At 43.5% G+C, this 25,645-nt stretch overlaps 1 protein-coding gene across 24 annotated transcripts in view; it reads left to right on the forward strand.

The window, feature by feature from the left end:
- MYO18A (myosin XVIIIA) overlaps nt 1–25,645 on the forward strand; it is a 488,146-nt gene that overhangs the window by 404,750 nt on the left and 57,751 nt on the right. For all 24 annotated transcript variants that reach the window (XM_068270111.1, XM_068270110.1, XM_068270109.1 and 21 more), the window contains 6 exons: nt 1,358–1,468; nt 2,404–2,508; nt 2,602–2,748; nt 10,661–10,774; nt 14,856–14,972; nt 17,440–17,523. In XM_068270111.1, the coding sequence (XP_068126212.1) occupies nt 1,358–1,468; nt 2,404–2,508; nt 2,602–2,748; nt 10,661–10,774; nt 14,856–14,972; nt 17,440–17,523 (678 nt within the window). The remainder of the gene's footprint in view (nt 1–1,357; nt 1,469–2,403; nt 2,509–2,601; nt 2,749–10,660; nt 10,775–14,855; nt 14,973–17,439; nt 17,524–25,645) is intronic.

The raw sequence follows: 25,645 nt of genomic DNA on the forward strand, positions 1-25,645 counted from the left end.
CCATCATGTAACATCAACCATGATACGTCTGTAGAAAAAACAGCAGCCATTTATTTCTAGTGTTAGGGGTAACAGGCTCTTGCTGACAGCAGATATAGATTTTTATTTTTTTTCAATTTTTTTTTTATGCTTGGATTTGGAATTTGATTTACCCCTTGAAAGAAATCCGAAACAGACATTTGTATGGGAAGCTGTACCCTGCAGCAAGATGTTCCTTAACTGTCTTTTGGTGCCTTATATAATGTTCTGTAACCTCACCCTCCCAGTGATGATTAGCCTAGGCTATCATGACACAAAGCTTCTCCTTTCAGTGCACTCTGGGAGACCAGATGTTGTTTCTGCTGGTATCGAAACACACAGTAAACAAGCATGCCGCAGTGATGCACCTGGCCAACATTAAAACTGTTGCCACCTGTGATAAATGTAAGAATGTAAATCAGGGTAAGGAAAGATTGGCAAACTGCGAATAATTAATATAAGCAATTTTATTTATTAAATTATATTCAGTAAAGATCCTCTTTAAAATGGGGCAGGTATAAGAGGTGCCCTGATAAACAACAAGGGTAGAAAGGAGGCACCCGATGAACAAGGGCAGAAAGGAGGCACATGGGCAGAAAGGAGGCACCCCGAGGAACATGGGCAGAAAGTAGGCACCCCGATGAACAAGGGCAGAAGGGAGGCTCCCCCGATGAACAAGGGTAGAAAGGAGGCACTCCGATGAACAAGGGTAGAAAGGAGGCACTCCGAGGAACAAGGGCAGAAAGGAGGCACCCCGAGGAACAAGGGCAGAAAGGAGGCACCCCGATGAACAAGGGCAGAAAGGAGGCATCCCGAGGAACAAGGGTAGAAAGGAGGCACCCCGATGAACAAGGGCAGAAAGGAGGCACCCCGATGAACAAGGGCAGAAAGGAGGCATCCCGAGGAACAAGGGTAGAAAGGAGGCACTCCGATGAACAAGGGTAGAAAGGAGGCACTCCGAGGAACATGGGCAGAAAGAAGGCACCCCGAGGAACAAGGGTAGAAAGGAGGCACTCCGATGAACAAGGGTAGAAAGGAGGCACCCTGATGAACAAGGGCAGAAAGGAGGCATCCCGAGGAACAAGGGTAGAAAGGAGGCACTCCGATGAACAAGAAGGAGGAAAAGTAAACCGCTTGTTGTTCATCATCCTCCTTTGAGAGTTTTTACAAGCTCCTTTATTAATGGTTGGTTAATTTTTGTGGGCATGAACACCACCAGGTAGAGATCCACATACCAAAGTGGGGACGAGCATTTCCTATACTCACTGACAGTAACTGGTTATTTTTAAGACTTTTTGTGAATTGGTATTGAATAATAAAGGTTTTTGTTGTTTCCTAGTCTAAGCTGCGCTTGGAAATGGAGATGGAGCGGCTCCGCCAGTCACACTCCAAGGAACTGGAGAACAAAGACGAGGAGGTGGAGGAGATCCGCCAGTCTTGTCAGAAAAAGGTAATATTTTTAAGCCATACCTTCAAAGCTGTTGATTTGAATAACACATGTGATGTCAATCACCTGCATATTGGGCCTGATTTACTAAAACCCTAACATGAGTGATCCAGCAGCCCTGCTCTGTATGATATTACACTGAACCTGAAGTGAAAGTAAACTAATGAGATAAACTGATGGCCTATCCAGAAATCTGGCCCTGTTAGTGTGTGTGTGTGTGTGTGTGTGTATGTACTGCATGGAGAGGTATCAGCAATTCCCAAGCCATGCTGCATCTGTCATTTCTTGCTGCCACCTCTCCCTGCTGTCTAAAAAATTTAACTTTACCTTATAGCTATTTGCGCCCATTTGGTATTTCATATGTGCATTCCATTTTCATTCAGAGGTTAGGGCTCTAGTGCCTGGTTTAGCATTTGTTTGGGTGTGTATTTACCTCCAGGGGACTCTGCACGGCTCTGTTGGTAGTCATTTCAGATGCGGCCTGGTTTTAGGGCGCGCTGTCCTTTCTCCCCTGTTGTGTGTTTTGTGTGTGTGTGTGTGTGTGTGTGTGTGTGTGTGTGTGTGCCTCCATCCAGCATAAGCCATCACATACCTCTGCTGCAGATGTAATAGGACAGTGTCTGTCTGTAGCAGTAGTGTCGCCAGCATGGGACACTGATGATGAAACCGAAATTTCGAGAATCCTTGAGAGTCTGTGCAAAAATAGATGGCTGATGCTGCGACAGTTTATAGCTATGACAAGAATGGTATAAATCACAACAACGCTCTCATCCATGTGACATGGGAATTGCTGTCCAGATACAGTCCAAACAGTAGATCAATATCTCACAGCAAAAACGAAGTGTAACCTTCACTCCGGCCCATAATTGGGATTAGAGCATGGTGTCTGTTGTGTCAGAATTCTCCACTGACGTTACCTCAATTTCCATTTTTAACAGCTGAAACAGATGGAGGTTCAATTAGAAGAGGAATATGAGGACAAACAGAAGGTGCTGAGAGAGAAGAGAGACCTGGAGAGCAGATTGAATTCCGTTAGCGAACAGGTATGGTGAACTCTGCAGCTGACATTGCAGAGTCTGCCACAATATTCCGCACAGCTTTTCTCTATCCTGATCCATGCTCTTTTCTGGTCTCAGGTCAGTCATCGGGACTTCGAGACTGAGAAACGTCTGAGAAAAGACCTGAAGAGAACAAAAGCTCTCCTTGCAGATGCTCAAATCATGCTGGACCACTTAAAGAACAATGCACCCAGCAAGCGCGAGATTGCACAGCTAAGAAGCCAGGTACTTAACGTTTCTCCTTGTGATAACCCTTCTTTGTGATGACCACAGGCCTGTGATTGTAAGAAGAGTTCAGATGTTCTGTAATCATCAAACATTGCTTTGCCATTCAGTTCTGGATGTCGGCTCCTTTCCTTTAGCATTATTTATTGACATGTTCCTGTCATTTATATACTTGGGTTCTTTTGGCCCATGTCTTTTTTGTTTTGTTTGTTTTTAATATTTTTGGACAAAGTACATGTTACTAGCTGGCCCTCCTAGAAGTTCATAATCTAATCTCTACCATAGAACAACACAATATTATACTGGTTCAGGAGATTTAAAATTGACCTTTTACTATAGTTGTATTAAAACTAATCAGCCTACAGAAACCGTGACATAGACATGAACTACCACGTTTCACCCCATAAAAGATAGGGGCTTTGTCAGGGGCGAATGTAAGGTGCAAAAGTTCTTAACAGTGCTATGCAACATCAAAGAAAATAACAAAAAAGCATCATAGCCTCATCTTTGCAGGCTAAACCGATATGTGGCTTGCTTTCTCCTTCTATGCAATACATGAGTCACGCCTACCTTACACTTACAAGACATGTCAAGACACAGAACATTTATATTGTGCTTTTCTCTTGGCGGACTCAAAGTGCCAGAGCTGCAGCCACTAGGACTCGCTCAATAGGCAATAGCAGTGTTAGGTAATCTTGCCCAAGATCTCCTACTGAATAGGTGCTGGTTTTACTGCACAGGCAGAGCCCTTAACCATTACACTATCCAGCCGCATGTGTCTTGTTGCTGCTAACAGTATACCACAGGATGCCAGAGTGAGATATAATTTGCATAATGCCTCCATAGAGTTTTTGTCTACATTTGCAGCTAATCCATGGGGGTTATGTGGATTCTTGCGTCACTTGTTACGTCACTACACTGGATTTTAGCATATCCAGTAGCCTTCCTTGTTTCAAAAGCTATAGCCAGTGCACTCAACTAGAGACATGACTGACTTGCCCCTAGCTTTATAAGGTCCCATAGCAGCGGTCCCCTCACGGTCACGCCGTCTATTGGCGCCGATAGTTGTGTGGGTGGGCTCGCAAGGGACTGTATGCTGTGCTCCTAATTCATGACTGGCATCTCCCTCGGCCAATCAGAGCAGGGACCCAATGTCCTGCATTTACTATGATGCTGTGGACTAAGTGGCAAAGTAGGTAGTCCCACTAATAATAATTAGACATCTGGTCCCTCCCAAAAATGTAAGCAGGCAGTACAACGTCCCTGAAATAACAAGGAAGCAACATGCCCCCCAAATAAAAACTAGGCAGCATAATAACAAAATTGGGCCAGTTTTTTTTGCCGAAATAACATAATTAGGCAGCATGTATGTCCCAGTAAAAATACAGATCCCATAATAGACCCCAATAACATATAGTGTTTCTCATCGATCTTTAACAGATGGTGTGCCCCCTGTCTCTTTATAGTTCCTATAACAGAACCCTAATCAAAAACCTCCTGTAAAAGACTGTTTCCCCAAAATAGACCTCAGGGATAGACCGCACTTCCAGTAGGCAGCACCAAGCCAAGGGATTTTCTTTAAGTACACCTGGACTAGGAGGGATATGGAAGCTGACATATTTATTTCCTTTTAAACAATACAGATTGCCTGGCTGCCCTGTTAAGCTTCTGTCTCTAATACTCTCATCCATAGACTCTAAACAAGCGTGCAGATCAGATGATTGACTGCAGTCTGACTACATTAGCCGCATGCTTGTTTCAGGTGGGACACTACTAAGGCATGAAAGATCAGCAGGACTGCCAGACAACTGATATTGTTTAAACGGAAATTGTTTAAATATGGCAGCTTCCATATCCCTCACACTTCAGGTAATATAAATCACCACCAGTGAGCATATATTTGACCAGGTCTGCTTTATTTTCCATTTATTTTCATTGTAATGAAGGAGTTACTGTTCTTTCCAGCAAACTCTCTGTACAAATGACGGGTACACTTTTGAGAAGAAAGGTTATATTAGGTGTGTGTGTGTGTAATGTGGAGTGTTGGCGATGGGCTGGTGACAGCTTGAGGATGTAAGCGTCTAAACCTCCAAGCTCAAATTTTACAGTGTTCTCTTCAACTGGACTCTGAAGGGGCAGAAACAATTATCAGAAAGCTGAGGAGAAGTTCCCAAGAGACCATTTCATAATGCAGAGCAGAATGGTGGCCCGGCTTCCTATGATGTGTGGCTGTCCCAGAATCCTCTCCCCCCTCCTCCCGCCGCACCATAAATTCTCCATTTGCTGAAATGTTATTTACTTCTGGGGAAATATTTTACCAGGCAAGACTTGCTTGGCTATAAATCTAGCTTCAAGTATGCTCTTTCATAGCAGCCAGATAGATGGTACAGAAGCACAACAGCAGCAGACATTCATTTCACAGGAAAAGCATCCAGAGACAAATGGAGCATCTGATTAAAAATTCTTCCTGGGATTACAACACTCCAGACCTATCAGCGGCTGATGGGCCCGCATTGTGGCAGATCGTTATTTCTTTGTACACAGATTGCCTAGACGGTCTGCGCATTTAAAGTGTACTTGTCATGTTCTCTTTATTGGGTCCATTTTGAAAAAGTGGAAGTGTTGCCTGTACAGCTATGTGATAGCCGACCTTAATTTGTTTTCGGTTGTCCTTTATTTACACTAGAAAAATGATGGAGGTAATTGCTCTGTGGAAAGAGTTGTGCATCCCTGACCTGAGAATGAACTGCCTGATCTTGTATAGTGTTTCAGGATTATTCAGTAACACCGTTCAGAAGGGTGTAACCAGGGGTGCTGCTCGGCTCAGGCGAACCAAGAGGCCACCTAGGGCCTCACCCACAGCAGCGGCCTTCCATGCTGCCAGGGTTGCCCTGTCTGTACTGTACGGTTGCCACTGTGTCCCCGTCACTCACACACATACCTCAGATCAGGGGCAACAGGAAGAGAGGGGAGAATGGCACAGTGATCACGGAGTATACTTCAGACGGAGAAGTGAGGTCATGGCTCACTTCCTGCGTTTGAAGGATGCTGCACAATTACTGTGCGGAGCAGGAAGCTACATATCCCCACTGACCAGAGCCGGGACAAGGTCCTCCAGCACCCAAGGCTGATACACCAAAGTGTGCCCCCTCCCACCCCCAAATCCATCCCACCCCAGCCGTCACACACACTGATTGCTATTAGACTAAGATGCGCCCCATGGCCCCCAACACCTTAATCTCTAGTTATCTGGCTTGCAGTCACTGCCATGTATCCCCTTTTTTTATTTCTCTCTGCTTCAAACACAATAGTAGTATGATAGCTGAGTGAGTTGTGCGCCCCCTCCTACACTGTGCCCTGAGGCTGGAGCCTCTCTTGCCTCTGCCTCGGCCCAGCCCTGCCACTGACATTATTGTCCTGTACGGGGGAGGTACATCACTGGCTACCTGTACTGTGGTGTGGTGGCTATCTATACTGGGGTATAACTGGGAGGGAGAAGGCACCACAAAAATAATGATGGATGTAATAGAAAAAAAAAAATATATATATATATATATATATATATATATATATATATATATATATATATATATATATATGTACATATGTAATAAAATGACTGGCTTACCTCTAAAAAGAAGGGGTAATGCCAATTTCAAAATAAGGTATAATAATCAGACACTAAGACGATAACGTGTTTCGTGGAGCACAGCGCGCTTCCACAGATCAAATCACAAGCAGTGTCTGAATCGCAATAGTAGTAAGCTCAGAGCGCCTAAAGGGTTATCTTTTTGTTAGGCGTTCGAAGCTTACTTCTTTTTAGAGGTAAGACAATCGTTTTATTTTAAATATTTTTTATTTTCCATTACATTCATCATTATTTTGGGGACTTCTCCCTCCCAGTTATAGTCCCTATGGCATTTCTTTCTACATTCTGTACAGTGGAACAGACAGCATTGCCAGCATCATTAGAAAAGTGACATAGAACACCCTCCAAACACCGCAGCTGGAACACACCTCTACTACAGGAAGAAAACTGGCCATCCGGGACTGTACACTACTTCCCGAACTCCCAGAATGCAGCACACGTTATTTTGTAAAACTGTTGCATTTTTCAAGTGACAGAACCATTGGGTTGAGTCATCTGAATGACACTACCACCCGTACAATAAAGTCTGTGTACGCAAAAAAACAAAATTACACTATAGGGGTTGGGGGAAATGGTTAGTGGTTTTGTATTTTATAATAGACAAGCATATAATTTATATTTTCATAGTACATCCTTTTACAGTGACCTCTACCCTTCAATATTGGTCCTGATTTTATACAAATAAATTGTTACCTCTGTAAAAGTTATTTAGCCACAAATGCCTCCCTCAGTATAGGTAGCCAGAGGTAGCCCACTAATGTAGGTAGCCAAAGGTGGCACTCCAGTATAGGCAGACCCCCACAGCATAGGTAGACCCCCTGCCCTACCTATTCTCCAGTATAGTTATCCCCCACCCAATATAGGTAGCCAAAGGTTTTCCCAAGTATACACTATCTCACTAGAGGCATAGCTGTGTGTACCAAATTTACGCCGTTTTACAAGCTGTACACTTGACTACATTTGTGCTCATAGGTTTACATACCCTGGCAGAATTTATGATTTCTTGACCATTTTTCAGAGAATATAAAAAACACGAAAACTTTTCTCTAACTCGTGGTTAGTGGTTGTCTGAAGTGATTTATTGCTAAACAACTGTACTCTTTTTAAATCATAATCACTTTACAAACTACCTAAATGACTCAGATCATACATTTACATACCCTGGTGGTTTGGCCTGATAACATAGACTCAACTTGACAAAAACAAGTTTTAATGGCTATCAAAAGGTACCCATGTTCACCTGTGGTTTGTTTTCTTGTAATTAGATGGTGTGTATGTCCTGATAGACCCTTGCATTTTCTATCCATTGCTGCACTGATGTTGTTTGGCTTCCAAGTCATAGAGAAAGCAAAAGCATTGTCAAAGGATCTGCGGGAAAAAGTAGTTGATCTCTATAAAACAGGAAAGGAATATAAGAAAATATCCAAGGAATTGAGAATGCCAAGTTCAAACTCTAATTAACCAGCTGAGCGGTCTGGACGAGCTCAGCTCGTCCAACACCGCCAGCGGCTGCCGCTCAGGCCCTGCTGGGCCGATTTTAATGAAATAAAAAGCAGCACACGCAGCCGGCACTTTGCCAGCCGCGTGTGCTGCCTGATCGCCGCCGCTCTGCGGCGATTCGCCGCGAGCAGCGGCGAAAGAGGGTCCCCCCAGCCGCCTGAGCCCAGCGTAGCCGGAACAAAAAGTTCCGGCCAGCGCTAAGGGCTGGATCGGAGGCGGCTGACGTCAGGACGTCGGCTGACGTCGATGACGTCACTCCGCTCGTCGCTATGGCGACGATATAAGCAAAACAAGGAAGGCCGCTCATTGCGGCCTTCCTTGTTTATTCTGGGCGCCGGAGGCGATCGGAAGATCGCCTCCGGAGCGCCCTCTAGTGGGCTTTCATGCAGCCAACTTTCAGTTGGCTGCATGAAATAGTTTTTTTTTTATTTAAAAAAAACCCTCCCGCAGCCACCCTGGCGATTTAATCAGAACGCCAGGGTGGTTAAGAAGTGGAAAATTAAGAATACTGCTCAAAACCAAACCAAAGTCAGGTAGACCAACTAAAATTTCAGCCACGACATCCTGACAAATTGTTTGGGATGCAAAGAAAAACCCACAAATAACTTCAAGACTCTAAAAAAAAAAGTGGTTTTGCGGTTTCAAGATGCACAATAAGGAAGCACTTGGAAAAAAGATGGGCTGCATGTTTGAGTTGCCAGAAGAAAGCCATTACTACGCAAATGCCTTCAAGTATCCCACTACCCACTTACTATATGCCAAAGAGCCAAGATAGAAGCCTCAAACCTTCTAGCCCAAATTCATTTGGAGTGATGTGACTAAAATTGATATTTTTGGTCACAACCATAAACATTATATTTGGAGAGAAGTCAACAAAACCTATGATGCAAGGTATACCATAGCTAATGTGAAAAATTGTGGTAGATTGCTGATGTATGAATTACAAACGCACAGGAAATTTTGTCAGAATTGATGGCAATATGAATGCCGGAAGTTACCAAAAATACTGGAGGAAAATTTGGGCTCATCAGCCAGGAATCTTGATCATAAGACATACTTGGACATTCCAACGTGACAATGATCCAAAACACAAGGCCAAGTCAACCAGTCATTGGCTACAGCAAAATAACGTGAAGGTTCTGGTGTGGCCAACTCCGTCTCCTGACCTCAATATCATGAAACCACTCTGGGAAGACCTCATACGTGCAGTTCATGCATGGCAACTCAAGAATATACGGATCTGGAGGCTTTTTTTGCCAGGAAGAATGGGCAGCTTCAATGTTTGAAAAGATAAAGAGCCTCATCCTGACGTACTGCAAAAGACGACAAACTGGCAATACACAATATTAAGAACTGGGGTATGCAAACTTTTGATCAGGGTCATTTGGGTAGTTTTTGTAGTGGTTATGATTTAAAGACAGTAAGCACAGTTGTTTGCAATAAATGGCTTCAGCCAGCCACTAACCATGAGTGTTATCATTCATATTCTATGAAAATGATTAAGAAACCATTAATTCTGCCAGGGTACTGTATGTAAACTTATGAGCACAACTGTACTTTGTATCAGCATGTCATATCTTCAGTGTTTTACAAGATATTTATGGAAATGTGATACTATAGCTATAACCTTATAATCAACAACCTAGGTCCAAATGTGCTCATAGCCATAACAATGGGGTTGTAAGATGTGGTTGTTGCTTTACGTTTCAGTAGATCAGTTGTCACATAAGTATGCTTGATGGCCGAAGCCAATAGCTTGGAGGTGACATGAATGTAATGTTCAGAGGTGTAGCAATAGGGGATGCAGAGGTAGCGACCGCCTTGGGGCCTTTGGGCCAGAGGGGACCTGAAGGGTCCACCCTCTATCACAGTAGTAGCTCTCTGTTGGTCCTGTGCTGGTAATAATCACTTTTATAGATGCTTTAAATAGTAGTAATCCTTAACACACTGTTCCCCATCCCCAGATCTGGCAATGAACTTTTATGTCTGCAGAGACTTACATTTAGCCTTTTTTGGTTAATCATTATTCATGTGTTGGAATTTATATTCTAAGCAGATACATAAAGATCATCATTCCTATACCTTAATGCTTTTGGCGCTTAAATATGCTGGTGCCCCCAGAAAGATAAGTAAGGCCACAACTCCCTGTGTGGGCTAGTGAAATGAAGAGTGTGTGAGGAGGACCTGCCCCTCTGCCAAAATAAGGTAAAGTATGAAGCTCCACTGTGGCTGCTCTGCAAAATTTTGGGGGAGGGGAATTCCGAGGTACGCACAAGGAACCTCCGCTGCCGCTGCTCTGCACCTCAGTACCAGCGGCCGAGAGGGTTATTGTTCTCACCCCGTTTGGGACCGAGGTCTAGCCTCATATTATGTCTATACTGTAATGTCTTTTCTGGCAGCTTTCAATTGTAAAATATTATCTTGCTTACAGTTTCCTATTAACTCTTTAATTGTCTGAGCAGATGAAGAAACTATTATAGGAAAATGGCAGGGGTGGTTTCATTCACTACAGGTGTTAACTTTTCTGGCGGCTGGCAAATCTTTTAGAATAAAATAATAATTGCATTTTGTCCGACGCTGTTTGTGACTGTTTGCTATTCTCAGAGGAAAGCTTCAAGTTTGCTTGTGTTAGCGGAAGAATCATTCAGCCCATGCCTGGGAGATAATGCATTCCATCACTGCGCTGCACGGCAGAGACTCTGCAGATGGATGATGCATTTTCCCCATGTTTCACCCCGTTTTTATTCTCTCCATCATTTACAGCTGGAGGAGTCGGAGTTTACCAGCGCCGCCGCAGTGAAAGCTCGAAAGTCTATGGAAGTAGAAATTGAGGATCTCCATCTTCAGATTGATGATATTTCCAAAGCAAAAGCAGCGGTAAGATTCAGGGTGGTGATTGTGCCTCTGTCCCTTGTGCTGTGCTATAGCAGTCCCCTATACTCTCACATTTCTATAGGGATGTATTCTTCCTCCTGTACATTACCAATGCTGGATAAAGGCTCCACCTTGCTCACTGGCAGACGACATCTGTACCTGTGATATATCAGTTCTCTCAAATGACACCTGTACCCAGTCTGCACATGCTTTTAGTGAGCCTGTGTCAAACCAGACACAATGCCCACTTAGGATATATCTGTATGCTTCACAGCCTTAGCACCCTTTTTGCAGTGCTCTTTTTTTGAAAAATAAGGTAGGAGAAAATGAATTCAGGCTTAAATGCTGTTTGAACTACCGGAACATGGAATTTTTAGGATCATTTACAAGTCTGCCTAGGCAGGTGCTTTGGGCTTAGGAGGTGTTTATGGGTCCAGCTGTTACCTTCTCTTTTACCTTTCGTTCCTCAGCTTACCAAAGAAACCATAAGGTGGAGTCGAACCTACTTCTTTGTCTAGACCCCCATATCATCTTAATCTACCTCTAGAATCAGTCCATTTACAGCTATGGCCACACTTGCTAGCCTGCCAATATATCTGCCTCTGTATTGGAGCAAAGGATGGCTTATAGTATAACGTACAAATGTATCAAGAAAGTAACAAGAGCATGGCTTTATAGCATATGGTCGGAGTCCCACGTTGCTGTCCTATACACCAGTGCAATCGTTGATGTATGCCCAGGTCTGTGTGCATTGATAACATGGCTATGGCCACTGTCAGTAGTATTATACCAGAAAGTACTGGCTGGAAAATCAGTCGTGATCGCTTTCCACAGACTTACTATTTAAGTTGGGCACTGCAGTAAGGGTCATAAGGCTGTATAGACATAGCCTGTCAGAGTGTATCTAAGCAAGTTCTGGTGAGGGTTGGTATTTCTGTCATCTTCTTCCTGCTCTCTAGCTCCTTTCTGTGCTGTAGTGATGGGTCGTTCGCGAACGAGCCGGCTCTTTGCTGCGAACGACAAGAGCCGATGCTCAGTTTAAAAAGAGCCGATGCCTGTGAGTCACTCACCAGTGCGCTAGTGATGGGTCGTTCGCGAATGAGCCGGCTCTAAGAGCCGATTCTTTGAGGCGAATCAGAGGAGCCGATGCCTCAGCCACCCCACACAGCTTTGCAGAGCAGCAGCAGGAGGGATTGCCCCACTCAGGGAAGCAGCCTGGAGTTGTCATGGAGACAGGGCGGGGCTTTTCTTCCGCAACTGAGTGGCATCTAATGGTATTAAAGAGGAACTCCAGTGAAAATAATGTAATAAAAAAAAGTGCTTCATTTTTACAATAATTATGTATAAATGATTTAGTCAGTGTTTGCTCATTGTAAAATCTTTCCTCTCCCCGATTTACATTCTGACATTTATTACATGGTGACATTTTTACTGTGGGCAGGTTATGTAGCTGCTGCTAGCTGTTTTGGCTGTTAGAGACAGCTGTAAACAGCAAATTCCTGTCTGTGAACTAGGCCTGAAAGATAAATCGAATTTAAATCGAAATCGCGATCACCAAGATCACAATTTCAGAATCGTCAAAGCGGCGAATATCGCGATCACGTCATTTCCACATGAGGAAGTTTGAAGAAGCGCCTTCAAACTTTCCCAAAGTCCCAGTGCCCGCAGCGTTGAACATACCTTCGATCTTCTATCGCCCTCTGCCGCCTCTTGTGCTTGGCAAAACTTCGGGTTCCTGTATGTCACATGATATACAGGAAGTATGCCGTGCATTAGAGCCTGCAGGAGGCAAAGTGGATAGACGGGCATCGCTGGACTAGTGCTTGAAGCTATGTCCAGAACTGATGCAACTTGGGGGACAGAGGAGGCACAGAGACACAAAGGAGGCAAGAGAGAGACCCAGAGGAGGCATGAAGAGGCAAAGGGGGCACAATGAGAGACGGGGACAGAGGGGGAACAGAGAGGCACAAAGGGGGGGAACAAAGCTTGATTTGAAGGAAATCGTGAATCGAATCGAAATCGTAATTTTGGACAGAAATCGCTCAATTCAATTTTTTCCTAAAATCGTTCAGGCCTACTGTGAACCTTGTTACATTGTAACAAACTGCCAAAAGTACCGCGGTCCTCAGAGCTTCTTGTGGGAGGGGTTTCAGCACAAAATCAGTCATACAGCACCCCCTGATGGTCTGTCTGTGAAAAGCAATATATTTCTCATGTAAAAGGGGGTATCAGCTACTGATTGGGATAAAGTTCAATTCTTGGTTGGAGTTTCTCTTTAAATGAAGAGCCGTTTGAAAGCCATCCGAGCTGGCTCTTTAAAGGGAGCTGAGCCAAAAGAGACGATGCTCTTAAAAGAGCCGGAATTCCCATCACTACTGTGCTGCATGCTGCTGTGTGGCTCCTCCTCCTGCCATCTTCTCCCTGCTCTCTAGCTTCTTTCTGTGCTGCATATGCTGCCGTGTGGCTCCTGCCATCTTCTTTCTAGCCTCTCGCTGTGCTGCTGTGTGTGGCTCCTCCTCCTGGCATCTTCTTCCTGCTCTTTAGCTTTTCCACTCCTATGCTTTACCCTCTCTATTGCACCTGTTCTATGGGAACATTTCTCTGTTGGATGTTATGTTCTTATTGTTTTATGCATGATGTATGTATTTATTAATCTACTTCCCTACTCTGTACAGCGTAATGAGAGATGATAGCGCTATACAAATCAATAACCGTAATAATAATAATAATAATGTCCCTCCTGCTCTTGCTGCATATACCGTCATTCCAGTTTTACTCCGTGAAAGTTTGTGGTTTCATACAAACTCATCTCTGAACTCTGAGGCAAAAAATAAAAGTAGCAAGGTCACTTCAGGAATAAAGCCGATTAATATTACATTTTAACTGCCATCTATAGCAAATTGAAGCCTATTCACTCGAGCAGGTATGAGACCAGGATGCTGAAAGGGAGAGCAGAATGAAGACTTTTGGTGGAAGGTTTTTAAAGCAATGGAAATGAATAAAGCGTGACTTCCTTAATCAGGGTCTGCAGGTTCTCTGTGCAGCTCATAGAAAGCAATCACTTAGTCCCTTCACTCCCCCATTGTGGTACTGGAGGATGGAAAGAAAAGATTGTGATTGGTTAATCTGTGTAATACAGATCGTTCCCAATACAGAAACGTTGATTAATTAAACCATTGACTGTTATGATTCTGGTAGATTGACCTGCGTTTCCAGCTTATTACAGTCGTTCAGCCAGCATGGCGACCGTCACGGCTGCACGGAGTCCCCTATAGACGGCTTTGTCCTCAGTTAACCTCTGTATTGCTGGACACATTTTCCTGGCTCATTATTTTCCCTCTGTAGAAATAAAGCTAGTAGTAGAAGGCAGGCAGCCTCAAAATGACATTTTCATTTAAACCGAGCTTAATAAATTTCCCTCTTTAGCTGTGTCCAGTTTCCTTCCCCCAGTAGTAATAAGATAGATGACAGCCAGGCCGAGCCAGGGAAGTCGTTTTGCTTTGGAATGATGTGCTAATAGATTCATTAACTTTCTGAAGCCTGCATTATTCTCTTTATTAAAACTACCACCCCTCCCAAATCCATTCCTCTCGCTAGCTGAAGTGCAGCATAGAGTTGACTATATATCCTCGTACTGTATATTGTCTTCTAAGGGCCTGAGCCCACTAACGCAGTTGTGTCCACTTCTGTCTGCTTTTCAGCATCTGTAACATTGATGTGTAACTGAAAAGTGGACACAACTGCATCAGTGGGCTCAGGCCCTATGAGCTGGTTCAGACTGGCATTTGGTGGGCGGTTGGTGGAAGTTTGGTTAGCCAATATTAAACAATCTCCTGCTACCGAGCAGTAAAGCATTCAGCATCAGTTCCCAGCGTTTCATCATCATGTTTTGAGCCCTCTCCCCGAGGTAGCATGGACGCGCTCAACCGTCCAATACAAGACAACGGGACCTACTGCAGCGTTTACGTGAAAGATGCAAAAAGCTATCCCCATTTTTTAAAAAAAACATATCTATTAATTTGAATAGAGTGGCGGTCTATCACGCTTAAAGTCGCTTTTAATATTTTCTATGTTTAATTGGCAGCTGGAGGAACAAGTTAGCCGCCTGCAGAGAGAGAAGAATGAGATACAGAGCAGGATGGAGGAGGACCAGGAGGACATGAATGAGCTGATGAAGAAGCACAAAGCAGCTGTGTCTCAGGTGAATTCCATTAACATTCATGCCATACTACAATAGCCTCCTTGGTAGGCCTGCCAGGAGCATAACTACAGGGGAGCAGCTTCTGCATCCATAGGGGGGCCCAGGGGTAAGGGGGGGTTCCCAACTACTAGCCATCCCTCTCTCCGATACTCCAGATCTGGAATTTTTGTGTGAAAATCCTTATGGCCACACTTATTTTATGATCCTTGTAAGATGGGCCCCTTGCCCATTAAGGAGGTCCCATCAAAGTTTTCCTGGGGTCCCCATGCTTTGTAGTTACGCTCTGCTGCTGATGATGGGTTCATTGGTCCTGGTGAATTATTAGCATCTTCCAGCAATTCTGGAGAATCCGGCTAAGTATTCTTCGCATCAAAATGGCCGCAGAAGTAACATTAACACTTGAAAAATGTACATCCGTTCCTCTTGTAAATAATATAGTAATTATGCTGTCATTGTGCCATTGTGTTAGAATACATGTGGCCAAATTTACAGTCTTTGTACCAATCCCGCGCCTTCCCTTGACCAAAGTGGTTTTTGCAGAATGTTCCTGCACCCTAGTTTTGAGTTTTGTGTTGCAGGTGCTTTAAGCTGGTTGGAGGATGTTACATCAATAAAACAAATATTTTCCCGCAATTACTTTAGATACATAGGTTTAAATGTTTATTTAATCCCCTGATTACAGTCAATGTTTTAGGAACCACTGGAGGGTTCCTTTCATAAGGCAATAAAGAATAGATGGCTCAGGAGGTGGCCAGGCACTCACACTATAGAGATGGATTTGCATACTCTTCTGCTCGGACCAGGTCATTTGAGCACCAGATACACCAGACTTTCACATAGACCGCAATGTAAACTAGTGGCCATGGGGTGCTTCGGCTCTGGGGATCGGCTACACCAGGCCCTGCCAATGGCAGCAATGTTAATTTGCGGCCATGGTCCTCTGGGTGCTTGATTTGGGTGCCAAGAAGTTAGCGGGTTAACAGTGGTGCGGTTCGCCTATCAGTAGGAGTAGGATTATGAGAGGGCCTTTTTTTGTGTGTGTGGGGGGGGTTACTGTTAGGCATAGGTGAGAGGGAAGTCAATAAAATATTGGCAATAATATATTAAACATAACAAAATGTCCCTCTATACTAATTCTGAGATAAAATTTAACTTTTATCGCTCAATTAAAAAGTAGTCTGACTGACAATATACATACTCTAAAAGTATTGCAAGTCCTACTCTGTCAGTAATGAAGGGGTCACTAAGTAACCCAGGCCCAATTGCAATACCAATAATTATAAAATCACACAACCTCCACCACACAACCCGACATGTTTCACTTCTAAGCGAAGGGGGGGTTAGATACAAGTATCTTTCGTAAACCCACAGCAACCAACTCCTTATTATCATGGGAGAGTCATCACCCAGAGCCTCTGAAACGAGGAATCCCGAAGGGTCAATTCCTCAGAGCGCGCAGAAATTGCTCTGATCAGACAGAATTTGAGAAGGAATGCAGCAATTTGCACAAGAGATTTAGACATAGAGGGTACCCACGGAGAGTTCTAGAGGAGGCAGAATTTAAAGCTAGATCTACCGAGAGAACGGAATTGCTATGTCCCAAAGAGAAAACACAATAGAACTCGGGTGCGATGAGAATTATTAGCACTTATACGAAGCAATCACCAAGTATTAAGAAAATAATCAATGCACACTGGCCTATCCTTCAACTGGATCGTGATCTGAGGAGTTTCATCCCCCCAACCCACTTATTTCATATAGAAGAGGAAGGAATCTGGGCGATACGTTGGTACACTCCTTTCTGTGTAATTTGTTATGTTTACCTGAGTTCAGGATTTGTTGTATAATCAATAATATATTACCAATATTCTAACTTTCGGCATCATTCAGTTCCTTACTCAACATGAGACTACTCAATAACTCCATACAAATCCCTACTGCTTATGTGTAGCCAGTTTTTGCATCTCTACCCAAGTATGTCACATCTTAATGGGAGAAAACCTGAAAAACTGCATCCACTGTCTTATTATTCTGGGGCAACATGCTCAGGACTTCGATACTTTCTTCACATTTCGTGCTCATTACCATTTCTTAAGTCTCGCTGGAACTAAGTCCCTGCTTATGCAGTTTCTGTGGACCCAGCATTAGGCTGTGTCCTGTGGTTTTCAATAGGATGTGGTGCGTGCTCTGCCTGTAGGAGCAGCGGACAGTGTGCAAAGTTTGCTTGCCTGGAAACATCCAGTTTAATTAAATGCACAACTTTATCGATAGATTAACTGCTTGTAATGTAAATAAAACAAATTGATTTTTGCTGCAGCTCGGTAAGCTGAGCCTGAGAGCCCAGGGATTGAGTAGAGCTTGTTGTGTGTTGTACGACCGCTTCATAATGAATATTTCCTTGCTCTCTGTGTGAAAGAATCCTTTTCTCACTAAGCAACCTATTGAAGCCTGTCATTCTGTCCTTTAGTCCTCCCGAGACCTGGCGCAGATCAATGACCTGCAGACTCAGCTGGAGGAGGCCAGTAAAGAGAAACAAGAGATGCAAGAAAAGGTAAGTGAAGCTGTAAAGTATGTGAAAGGAGGTGCTCCATATTAATCAGCACTGCTTCTTATGTATGCTGATATGATATGCGATCTCAGTTTATGACATGTTAGGTGTGCCTGTCACAGTCCTTTCATGAGCACACAAGAGGGCACAGTGTTTTCAGCTGCTTTTTGACTCATGGCCACATGGCAATCTTGAATGTGACAGAGGTGCCAGACCAGTGTAGGTAGCCTACCACCACCCATCCTGTAAGCCGAATGTGCCTCTAGTCTAGTACAGCCCCCAGTTCAGGTAGTTAATGAGCCCCCTTCCTTTATAGGGTGGCAGCATTTCCCCCAAAATGCACATACAGTGATGTGAAAAACTATTTGCCCCCTTCCTGATTTCTTATTCTTTTGCATGTTTGTCGCACTTAAATGTTTCTGCTCATCAAAAACCGTTAACTATTAGTCAAAGATAACATAATTGAACACAAAATGCAGTTTTAAATTATGGTTTTTATTATTTAGTGAGGAAAAAAACTCCAAATCTACATGGCCCTGTGTAAAAAAGTGATTGCCCCCCTTGTTAAAAAATAACTTAACTGTGGTTTATCACACCCGAGTTCAATTTCTGTAGTCACCCCCAGGCCTGATTAATGCCACACCTGTTTCAATCAAGAAATCACTTAAATAGGAGCTATCTGACACAGAGAAGTAGACCAAAAGCACCTCAAAAGCTAGACATCATGCCAAGATCCAAAGAAATTCAGGAACAAATGAGAACAAAAGTAATTGAGATTTATCAGCCTGGTAAAGGTTATAAAGCCATTTCTAAAGCTTTGGGACTCCAGCAAACCACAGTGAGAGCCATTATCCACAAATGGCAAAAACATGGAACAGTGATGAACCTTCCCAAGAGTGGCCGGCCGACCAAAATTACCCCAAGAGCGCAGAGAAAACTCATCCAAGAGGCCACAAAAGACCCCAGGACAACATCTAAAGAACTGCAGGCCTCACTTGCCTCAATTAAGGTCAGTGTTCACGACTCCACCATAAGAAAGAGACTGGGCAAAAACGGCCTGCATGGCAGATATCCAAGGCGCAAACCACTTTTAAGCAAAAAGAACATTAAGGCTCGTCTCAATTTTGCTAAAAAAAAACATCTGAATGATTGCCAAGACTTTTGGGAAAATACCTTGTGGACCGACGAGACAAAAGTTGAACTTTTTGGAAGGTGCGCGTCCCGTTACATCTGGCGTAGAAGTAACACAGCATTTCAGCAAAATAACATCATACCAACAGTAAAATATGGTGGTGGTAGTGTGATGGTCTGGTTGTTTTGCTGCTTCAGGACCTGGAAGGCTTGCTGTGATAGATGGAACCATGAATTCTACTGTCTACCAAAAAATCCTGAAGGAGAACGTCCGGCCATCTGTTCGTCAACTCAAGCTGAAGCGATCTTGGGTGCTGCAGCAGGACAATGACCCAAAACACACCAGCAAATCTGAATGGCTGAAGAAAAACAAAATGAAGACTTTGGAGTGGCCTAGTCAAAGTACTGACCTGAATCCTATTGAGATGTTGTGGCATGACCTTTAAAAAGGCTGTTCATGCTAGAAAACCCTCAAATAAAGCTGAATTACAACAATTCTGCAAAGATGAGTGGGCCAAAATTCCTCCAGAGCGCTGTAAAAGACTCGTTGCAAGTTATCGCAAACGCTTGATTGCAGTTAATGCTGCTAAGGGTGGCCCAACCAGTTATTAGGTTCAGGGGGCAATTTCTTTTTCACACAGGGCCATGTAAGTTTTGAGGGTTTTTTTCTCACTAAATAATAAAAACCATCATTTAAAACTGCATTTTGTGTGCAATTATGTTATCTTTGACTAATAGTTAACGGTTTTTGATGAGCAGAAACATTTAAGTGTGACAAACATGCAAAAGAATAAGAAATCAGAAAGGGGCCAAATAGTTTTTCACATCACTGTAATGCAGCAGCGTTTCCCATGAAATACACATAATATGGCAGCGTATCCCATATAATACACATAATGCAGCAGCTTTTCCCCTAGATAAAAAAAAAAGTCAGTGTGTCTCCAAAATACACATAATGCGGAAGCGTTTCCCATGAAATATACATAATGTGGCAGCGTTTCCCATATAATACACATAATGCAGCAACATTTCCCCTAGATACAAAAAATGTCAGTGTTTCCCCAAAATACATGTATGCAAAAAGGGCACAGAGGAAAAAAAGAAGCCTGGTGAAGCTGAAACGAGTTTTTTTCCCGTATTATAAGCTAAAGCTTAACCATGTTCTGACACTGAATCCTCCCTCTATGGAAGCCTAACCTTAACCACCCACCACAGCTAACCTTAAAGGGACTCAGAGCTCCCAAAAAAAATTTATACATACCTGGGGCTTCCTCCAGCCCCATCAGCTTGGATCGCTCCCACGCCGCCGTCCTCCGATGTCTGCAGCACTGGTACCAGGTCCTCGCACTTCCGTCAGTCGGATCCAGTCTGACGTAAGGGAAGAGCGCCCTCTGCGTATCTCTCCAGCAGCTGCTGGAGAGATATGCAAAGAGCACACTTCTCTTGCATAGACTGGAGCTTACTGACAGAAGTGGGAGCCAGTACCGGCGCTGCAGACATCGGAGGACGGCGGCGTGGGAGCGATCCAAGCTGATGGGGCTGGAGGAAGCCCCAGGTATGTATCCATTTTTTTTTTGGGGGGGGGGGGAGCTCTGGTACACTTTAACCGTTCCCCCATCAACTATTTGTCTGCACCAAAAACAGTACAGCATAAGGGAGTGCAGTGGCCCTCACCTTCCTTAGGCCTGGTTCAGCCTAGGCAGCCGGTGCTTAATCCTCCTGTGGTCACCAATCCAAACAGATGTAACTCAATAAATAGGAAGGAGGCACTCAATTGGCTCAATAAACGCAAATTTATTGACCCAATTGAGTTCCTCCTTCCTATTTATTGTGCATCGAAAACAAGCAGCTTTGAGTTTCAAGTTGGAATTTGCAGTTGATGTAGAGGTCTCACCACTGCACACTTCATAATAGATGGTAGAAAAAGTCGACATAGTGCAGTCCAACATGAGGGATAAAGGACCTGATTTCCCAGCTGCACCCCTTGCCAACCATTCCTGTGGCAGTAGTTCTAGCTATGGAGGGAGGTGTACCAAGCTAAGCCTCACTCGCATATATCTGTGTCATATATCTTGGCATCTGGCAGCAAGAAGTGGCGTTTTACGGCTTCATTACAGGGGTTTCTGGAGCTCACAGTTCAAGCAAAGTAATTTCAAGAGAGCTAAACTGACAAGTTTAGTGATGATTTCGTTTTTCACTTTATTGATACATCTATAATAATCTCTGTAAATATAAACCAGAGAAAATCATCCTTGTGCTATAAAGTCCTCTGATTTATGCTGGTGTAGACGACAGTCTTCTGCACTCCTGACAGCAGCCCCTGTAGTCTTCATAGCAACCAGATTCATGTCAGTGCTTCCGGGCAACAGAGACAGTTTATATCTCGGCCAGTTTGATGAGGCCCCATGTGTAGAGCTATGGCAACAATAGTAAATACAGCTCAGAGCTGTGAATATGTCTGCTTCCTCTGTTTTCCCACCTCCAGGCCAGCTGTGACGAGCTTAACTTGCCCTTGGAGTCACATTACCATCATCATTCAGTGGATACAGAACACAAAGAATGGGTTTCAGTAGACCAGAGACGTGTTCTGTTTTTGAGTTTTGCACCTACATAAAACTGTAGAACTTGCATATGACATTGTTCTAAAGGAATGTGTTCTTGATGCCTAAACTGGATGACTTAGAAGGCCACTGCTCGTATCTCCTGGTTTCTTTGTTGGGCAAAGCTTGTTCCAGTGGCAATAAAATTCCATCTCAAGGAATCCCCTAATTGCAAAAAGTATAAATATAACATATGCTACATTCAGAGCGTGATTTACTTACTACCACGGTAACTGTAAAATCCTGATCACATTATAAATGCACACCATCTTGGCCCTGCAGTGTCATATCATGACCCCCGGTTCCTGTCTACAATGCCTGTTGATGTGCAGAGAATCAGGCTCACGCATTCTTTCATCGCTTTAGTTTCAGTATTGATTTGCTGTGTAGGTCATTGGCTTTCAGCACCCAATTTTGTTGATGCAGCTGCTACCTAAAGCTTCCAGGCACTCTGATTTTCTGTCGGGGTCCCTTCCTTTAGGGTCCTTTGCTAATTAATGCGAAATCACAATGTGATTATTTACATCGAAACTTAAATGCAATGTCAATGTAGTCATTTTCATTGAATTAGGTTGTTTTTTTGTTTTTTTCAAATGTGGTGTAATGCAGAAAAAATATGGACTGCGTGTTGCAAATTTCTGCACCATACTTCCATTTCCCATATAATGATTGCATACTAAAATTCACAAAGAATACAAAAATTTGCATGTGGTAAAATGTAATATGTAATATCCTAGTGGAAATAGACCCTAGCCTTTGGATTCACCTTCTACCGCAAGGCAGCAGTGCTAGTTTTGGTTGACCCTGGGCCACCCCAGTACTTCTATATCTAGCCAGTGTTCCTTGTTCTGCCACCCAAGGAGGCTTCTGATGGGAGTCCATCAACTCCACAGACTTCGCTTCAGCAATCTCTGTTTGGGATTCCTGTTAGGCCTTCATGGGTACCGTAGCGGCATGGGGCCTACAAAGTCCCCACCATACTTCACCTCAACAGGCAATTCTCTACTTGACGTTGCCAAGGTCCCACCATGAGGTAGCGAGCTTCAAACCTACACACATTCTTGCATCCCTATTATATTAATTTCCTGATTTCCAGAGAGCTGCTATTTTCTGCACATGACAGTGACATTGTAGCCTAAGGCATAGCAGATCACATCCGCTGCGTTCTTCATCTTCCACTGCCACCTCTTTTCTGCATAGAAGCTTCACTAGTGTTCTGCTAACCTCCCCCATAATTTTCCTAGAAATACAGTGCCAGCCAATCGTGGAATGTGCCTCAGGAACGCTCGTACTTGTAGAAATAATTTAGTTTTATGTAGAAGCCATGGATGATTGCTGTGTACAGATTTAATATGCCTAATAACTCTGGTTGTGTAGAAAGCCTGGGAATAATGCGATAAACTTGAAACACATAATTGCTTTGAAAGTAGAACCTTTTTATCTTTTCTGAGGGACTTTTATCTACTTTTTAACTTAATTGCTACACAAGTCATAGCAAGATTGTATATGCAGACAGAGGTCAGAATTGACAGTATCTTTATTAATGCAATTAGAACACTCGAGCACAAAGTGAATGCAAATAGGTTTCGGTGCATGTACTTGATGATGTAGCGGCGTTTTTTTTTTCTGTCATTATATTGTGGCGTTTCAGCGTAGCGCAAATCATTTTTACAGTTCTTTCCTAAGAAACTGCACCAATTGAAAAGCAGAGGTGTTATCTGTGGCAGCCAATCAGATATGAATTCCTGTCAGGATGCGGAGTCACTAATTGCTATTGGAGGCACCTCCATTTTGGCCTCTTTTTTGGACTTAAGCCCCATCTACACGATACGATTCTTTGTATGATTCGATTACACTTCTATTTACGATCCAATTAAATCAGACATGTCCGATCAGGATTCGATTCAATTCGATTTGCCATTGTTTTGCCATAGCAATTTAAATTGAATCGAATAGAATCCCGATCGGACATGTCGGATTTAATCTGATCGTAAATAGAATCGTAATCTAATCGTACAAAGAATCGTATCGTGTAGATTGGGCTTTAGAGCTGTCAATAAGATGATGGCCTTATATCCTTTCTTTTTGCTTTCTCCTGCCAGCCAGGAACATTGTATAGTCCTATACTGCACAATAATTGTTCGTTTTGGCCGACGGTGCAACACAGACGCCACGGAGCAATATCTCTACCCCAGAAACAGTCTCCCTCGACTTCAACACAACCCAGTGAGCTCGAGCTGACAATAATTGTTAGTTTGTCCATTTTTTTCTGGCTTCATAAGATTGTATGGTATCAGTATATGAGCACTTCTGATCTCATTACTCCATTATGAGATCTTTCGTGTTAACTGATGTGCATACATAGTTACAGGCTGGAAGAACATGGGTTTTCTGCACTGTGCGGTTTTATTTGTTGATGTGTTTTTGTATGCATTTGCGATTGAATTTTGCATTTGCGGTTTAGTGCGTTGTTTGTACGTTTTGCATTTGTGTTTTTATTAATGTCACTAATCATTGATCAATAAAGTAAAATATAGTAGCATAATTAAAAAAACAACACATGTAAGAATGCATTCCTCTGAATCTCCATTGAGATGCATTATGTGCGTTCTACATGCGGTTTTGAAAATCTTGCAGTAGGTTGTGCGTTTTCCAAAACGCACTATGTAATGGCACTTATATGTGTTTTTACAAGCGGCCCATAGATTTGTATTAGTTACAAAAACACAAGCATTTCTGCCTAGTGTGTTTTGAGCCACAGAGTTGGTTGCAGGGCCGCCTTCAGGGCATCACAGGTAGGACTGCTGTATGGGGCCCGAGTGAATCTGGGGCCCGGCAAACAGTGCCACACATGGACCCCAGCCGCACTCTGTGTCTGTCTTTCTGGCTGCCCATAAATGTGGTACGAGGTGCCAGGAGACTCATCCAGGAGTTACCTTAGTCAGTTAGTGATTAAAGTAAACCTTAGACAAATAGGAGAAAAGTATTTTTATTTACCTGGGGCTCCTTCCAGCCCCCTGTAGTCTGTCAGCTCCCTCCATACCCATCCAGTCCAAACTGTTAAGCTCCTGTGAAGAGCGCACAATCCAGCTGGGTTGCAGGGCCCTGCGCATACACTGTTTCAGGTCTTGCTCTTCCTCCATTGTGCTCCCATAGCTGGGAGCATTCTGTGCAAGCGCAGTAACAGTCTTAACGAAAGAAGCATACACAGAACACTCCCAGCCATGGGAGAGCATGAAGTAGACACACAGACATTTGTGTGTTCAGGCCTTCAAAAATTGTGATTTGCCATGTGGGGGCAGAGGAGCGTGAGGAGGGCCCAGTAGGTTTGCCCAGTGTGGGGCCCAAAGATTTCTGATGGTGGCCCTGGTTAGTTGGGTTGATAAAAGACATATGTGCTTTGAGTTCAACCAGAAAAACGTATGACACTAGCTTGCACTCTCACGTATATCAGTGAAGCCAGAAGAAGACAAAAAACCCTTACAAGGTTTGGACGAATTAACCCTGAAAGGGAGAAAACAAATTCCGACTCCAGACGAGATAAAATCCCTGGATCAACACCACCGGGAATCATAGCCATGGATGTCCTACAATGCAAGGAAAGCATCTAAGCCCACTTAAAACACAAATATAGAAATTAGCTATAACTACTTCTTGTAGTAATACATTCCACATTTTAACTACCCTTACGGTAAAGAATCCTTTACTTAAAGGACCTCGATCAATAAAACAATAAAATGCACGTGCATCCCCACTTAAGTGTCTACCAGTGGCGATCGCCGCTATTAGACTGTTAGACGTTGACACCGCTATCTATTCACATTGTACAGCGCTGCGATCTATTGCATCGCTGTACTGGGGACAGCCATGTCACTCAGCTTTCCCCTAGAGAGGCTGCGATCGCAATCAGATTGTGATCGCACATAGGTTGATACCTATGAGAGAGGATCGCCCTGATTGGCTGGCGGGGGAATGAGGGGAGTAATGAAAATTTTAAAAAATAGAGAAATGTATTAAAAAAAAAAAGATAATTAAATACAAAAATAAACAAACCTTACACCAGCCATTAGAGCCCAACAACAGAAAGCTCTGTTGGTGGGCAGAAAAGGGGAGGGGGTATTCACTTGTATGTTAATTGATATGGCTCTGCAGCAAGCTATTAAAGCTGCAGAGCACTAAATTGTAAAGAAAAAAAAAATAGCCTGGTCACTAGTGGGGGGGGGGGGTGTAAGCCTAGGGTCCTGAACTCATAAAAGAGCTAAATATGGCAGTCTCCATATCACTCTCGCCTTGGGGTCACTTTAAGTAGCACATCAGTTGCACCTGCCAACCCACTACTGTTCTACTAATAGAGGAGGCTGATTCCTGTGTTGACAGATTACCATTCCACCCCC

This window comes from Hyperolius riggenbachi, chromosome 2 (assembly GCF_040937935.1).
Source record: "Hyperolius riggenbachi isolate aHypRig1 chromosome 2, aHypRig1.pri, whole genome shotgun sequence".
Classification (NCBI taxonomy): domain Eukaryota; kingdom Metazoa; phylum Chordata; class Amphibia; order Anura; family Hyperoliidae; genus Hyperolius; species Hyperolius riggenbachi.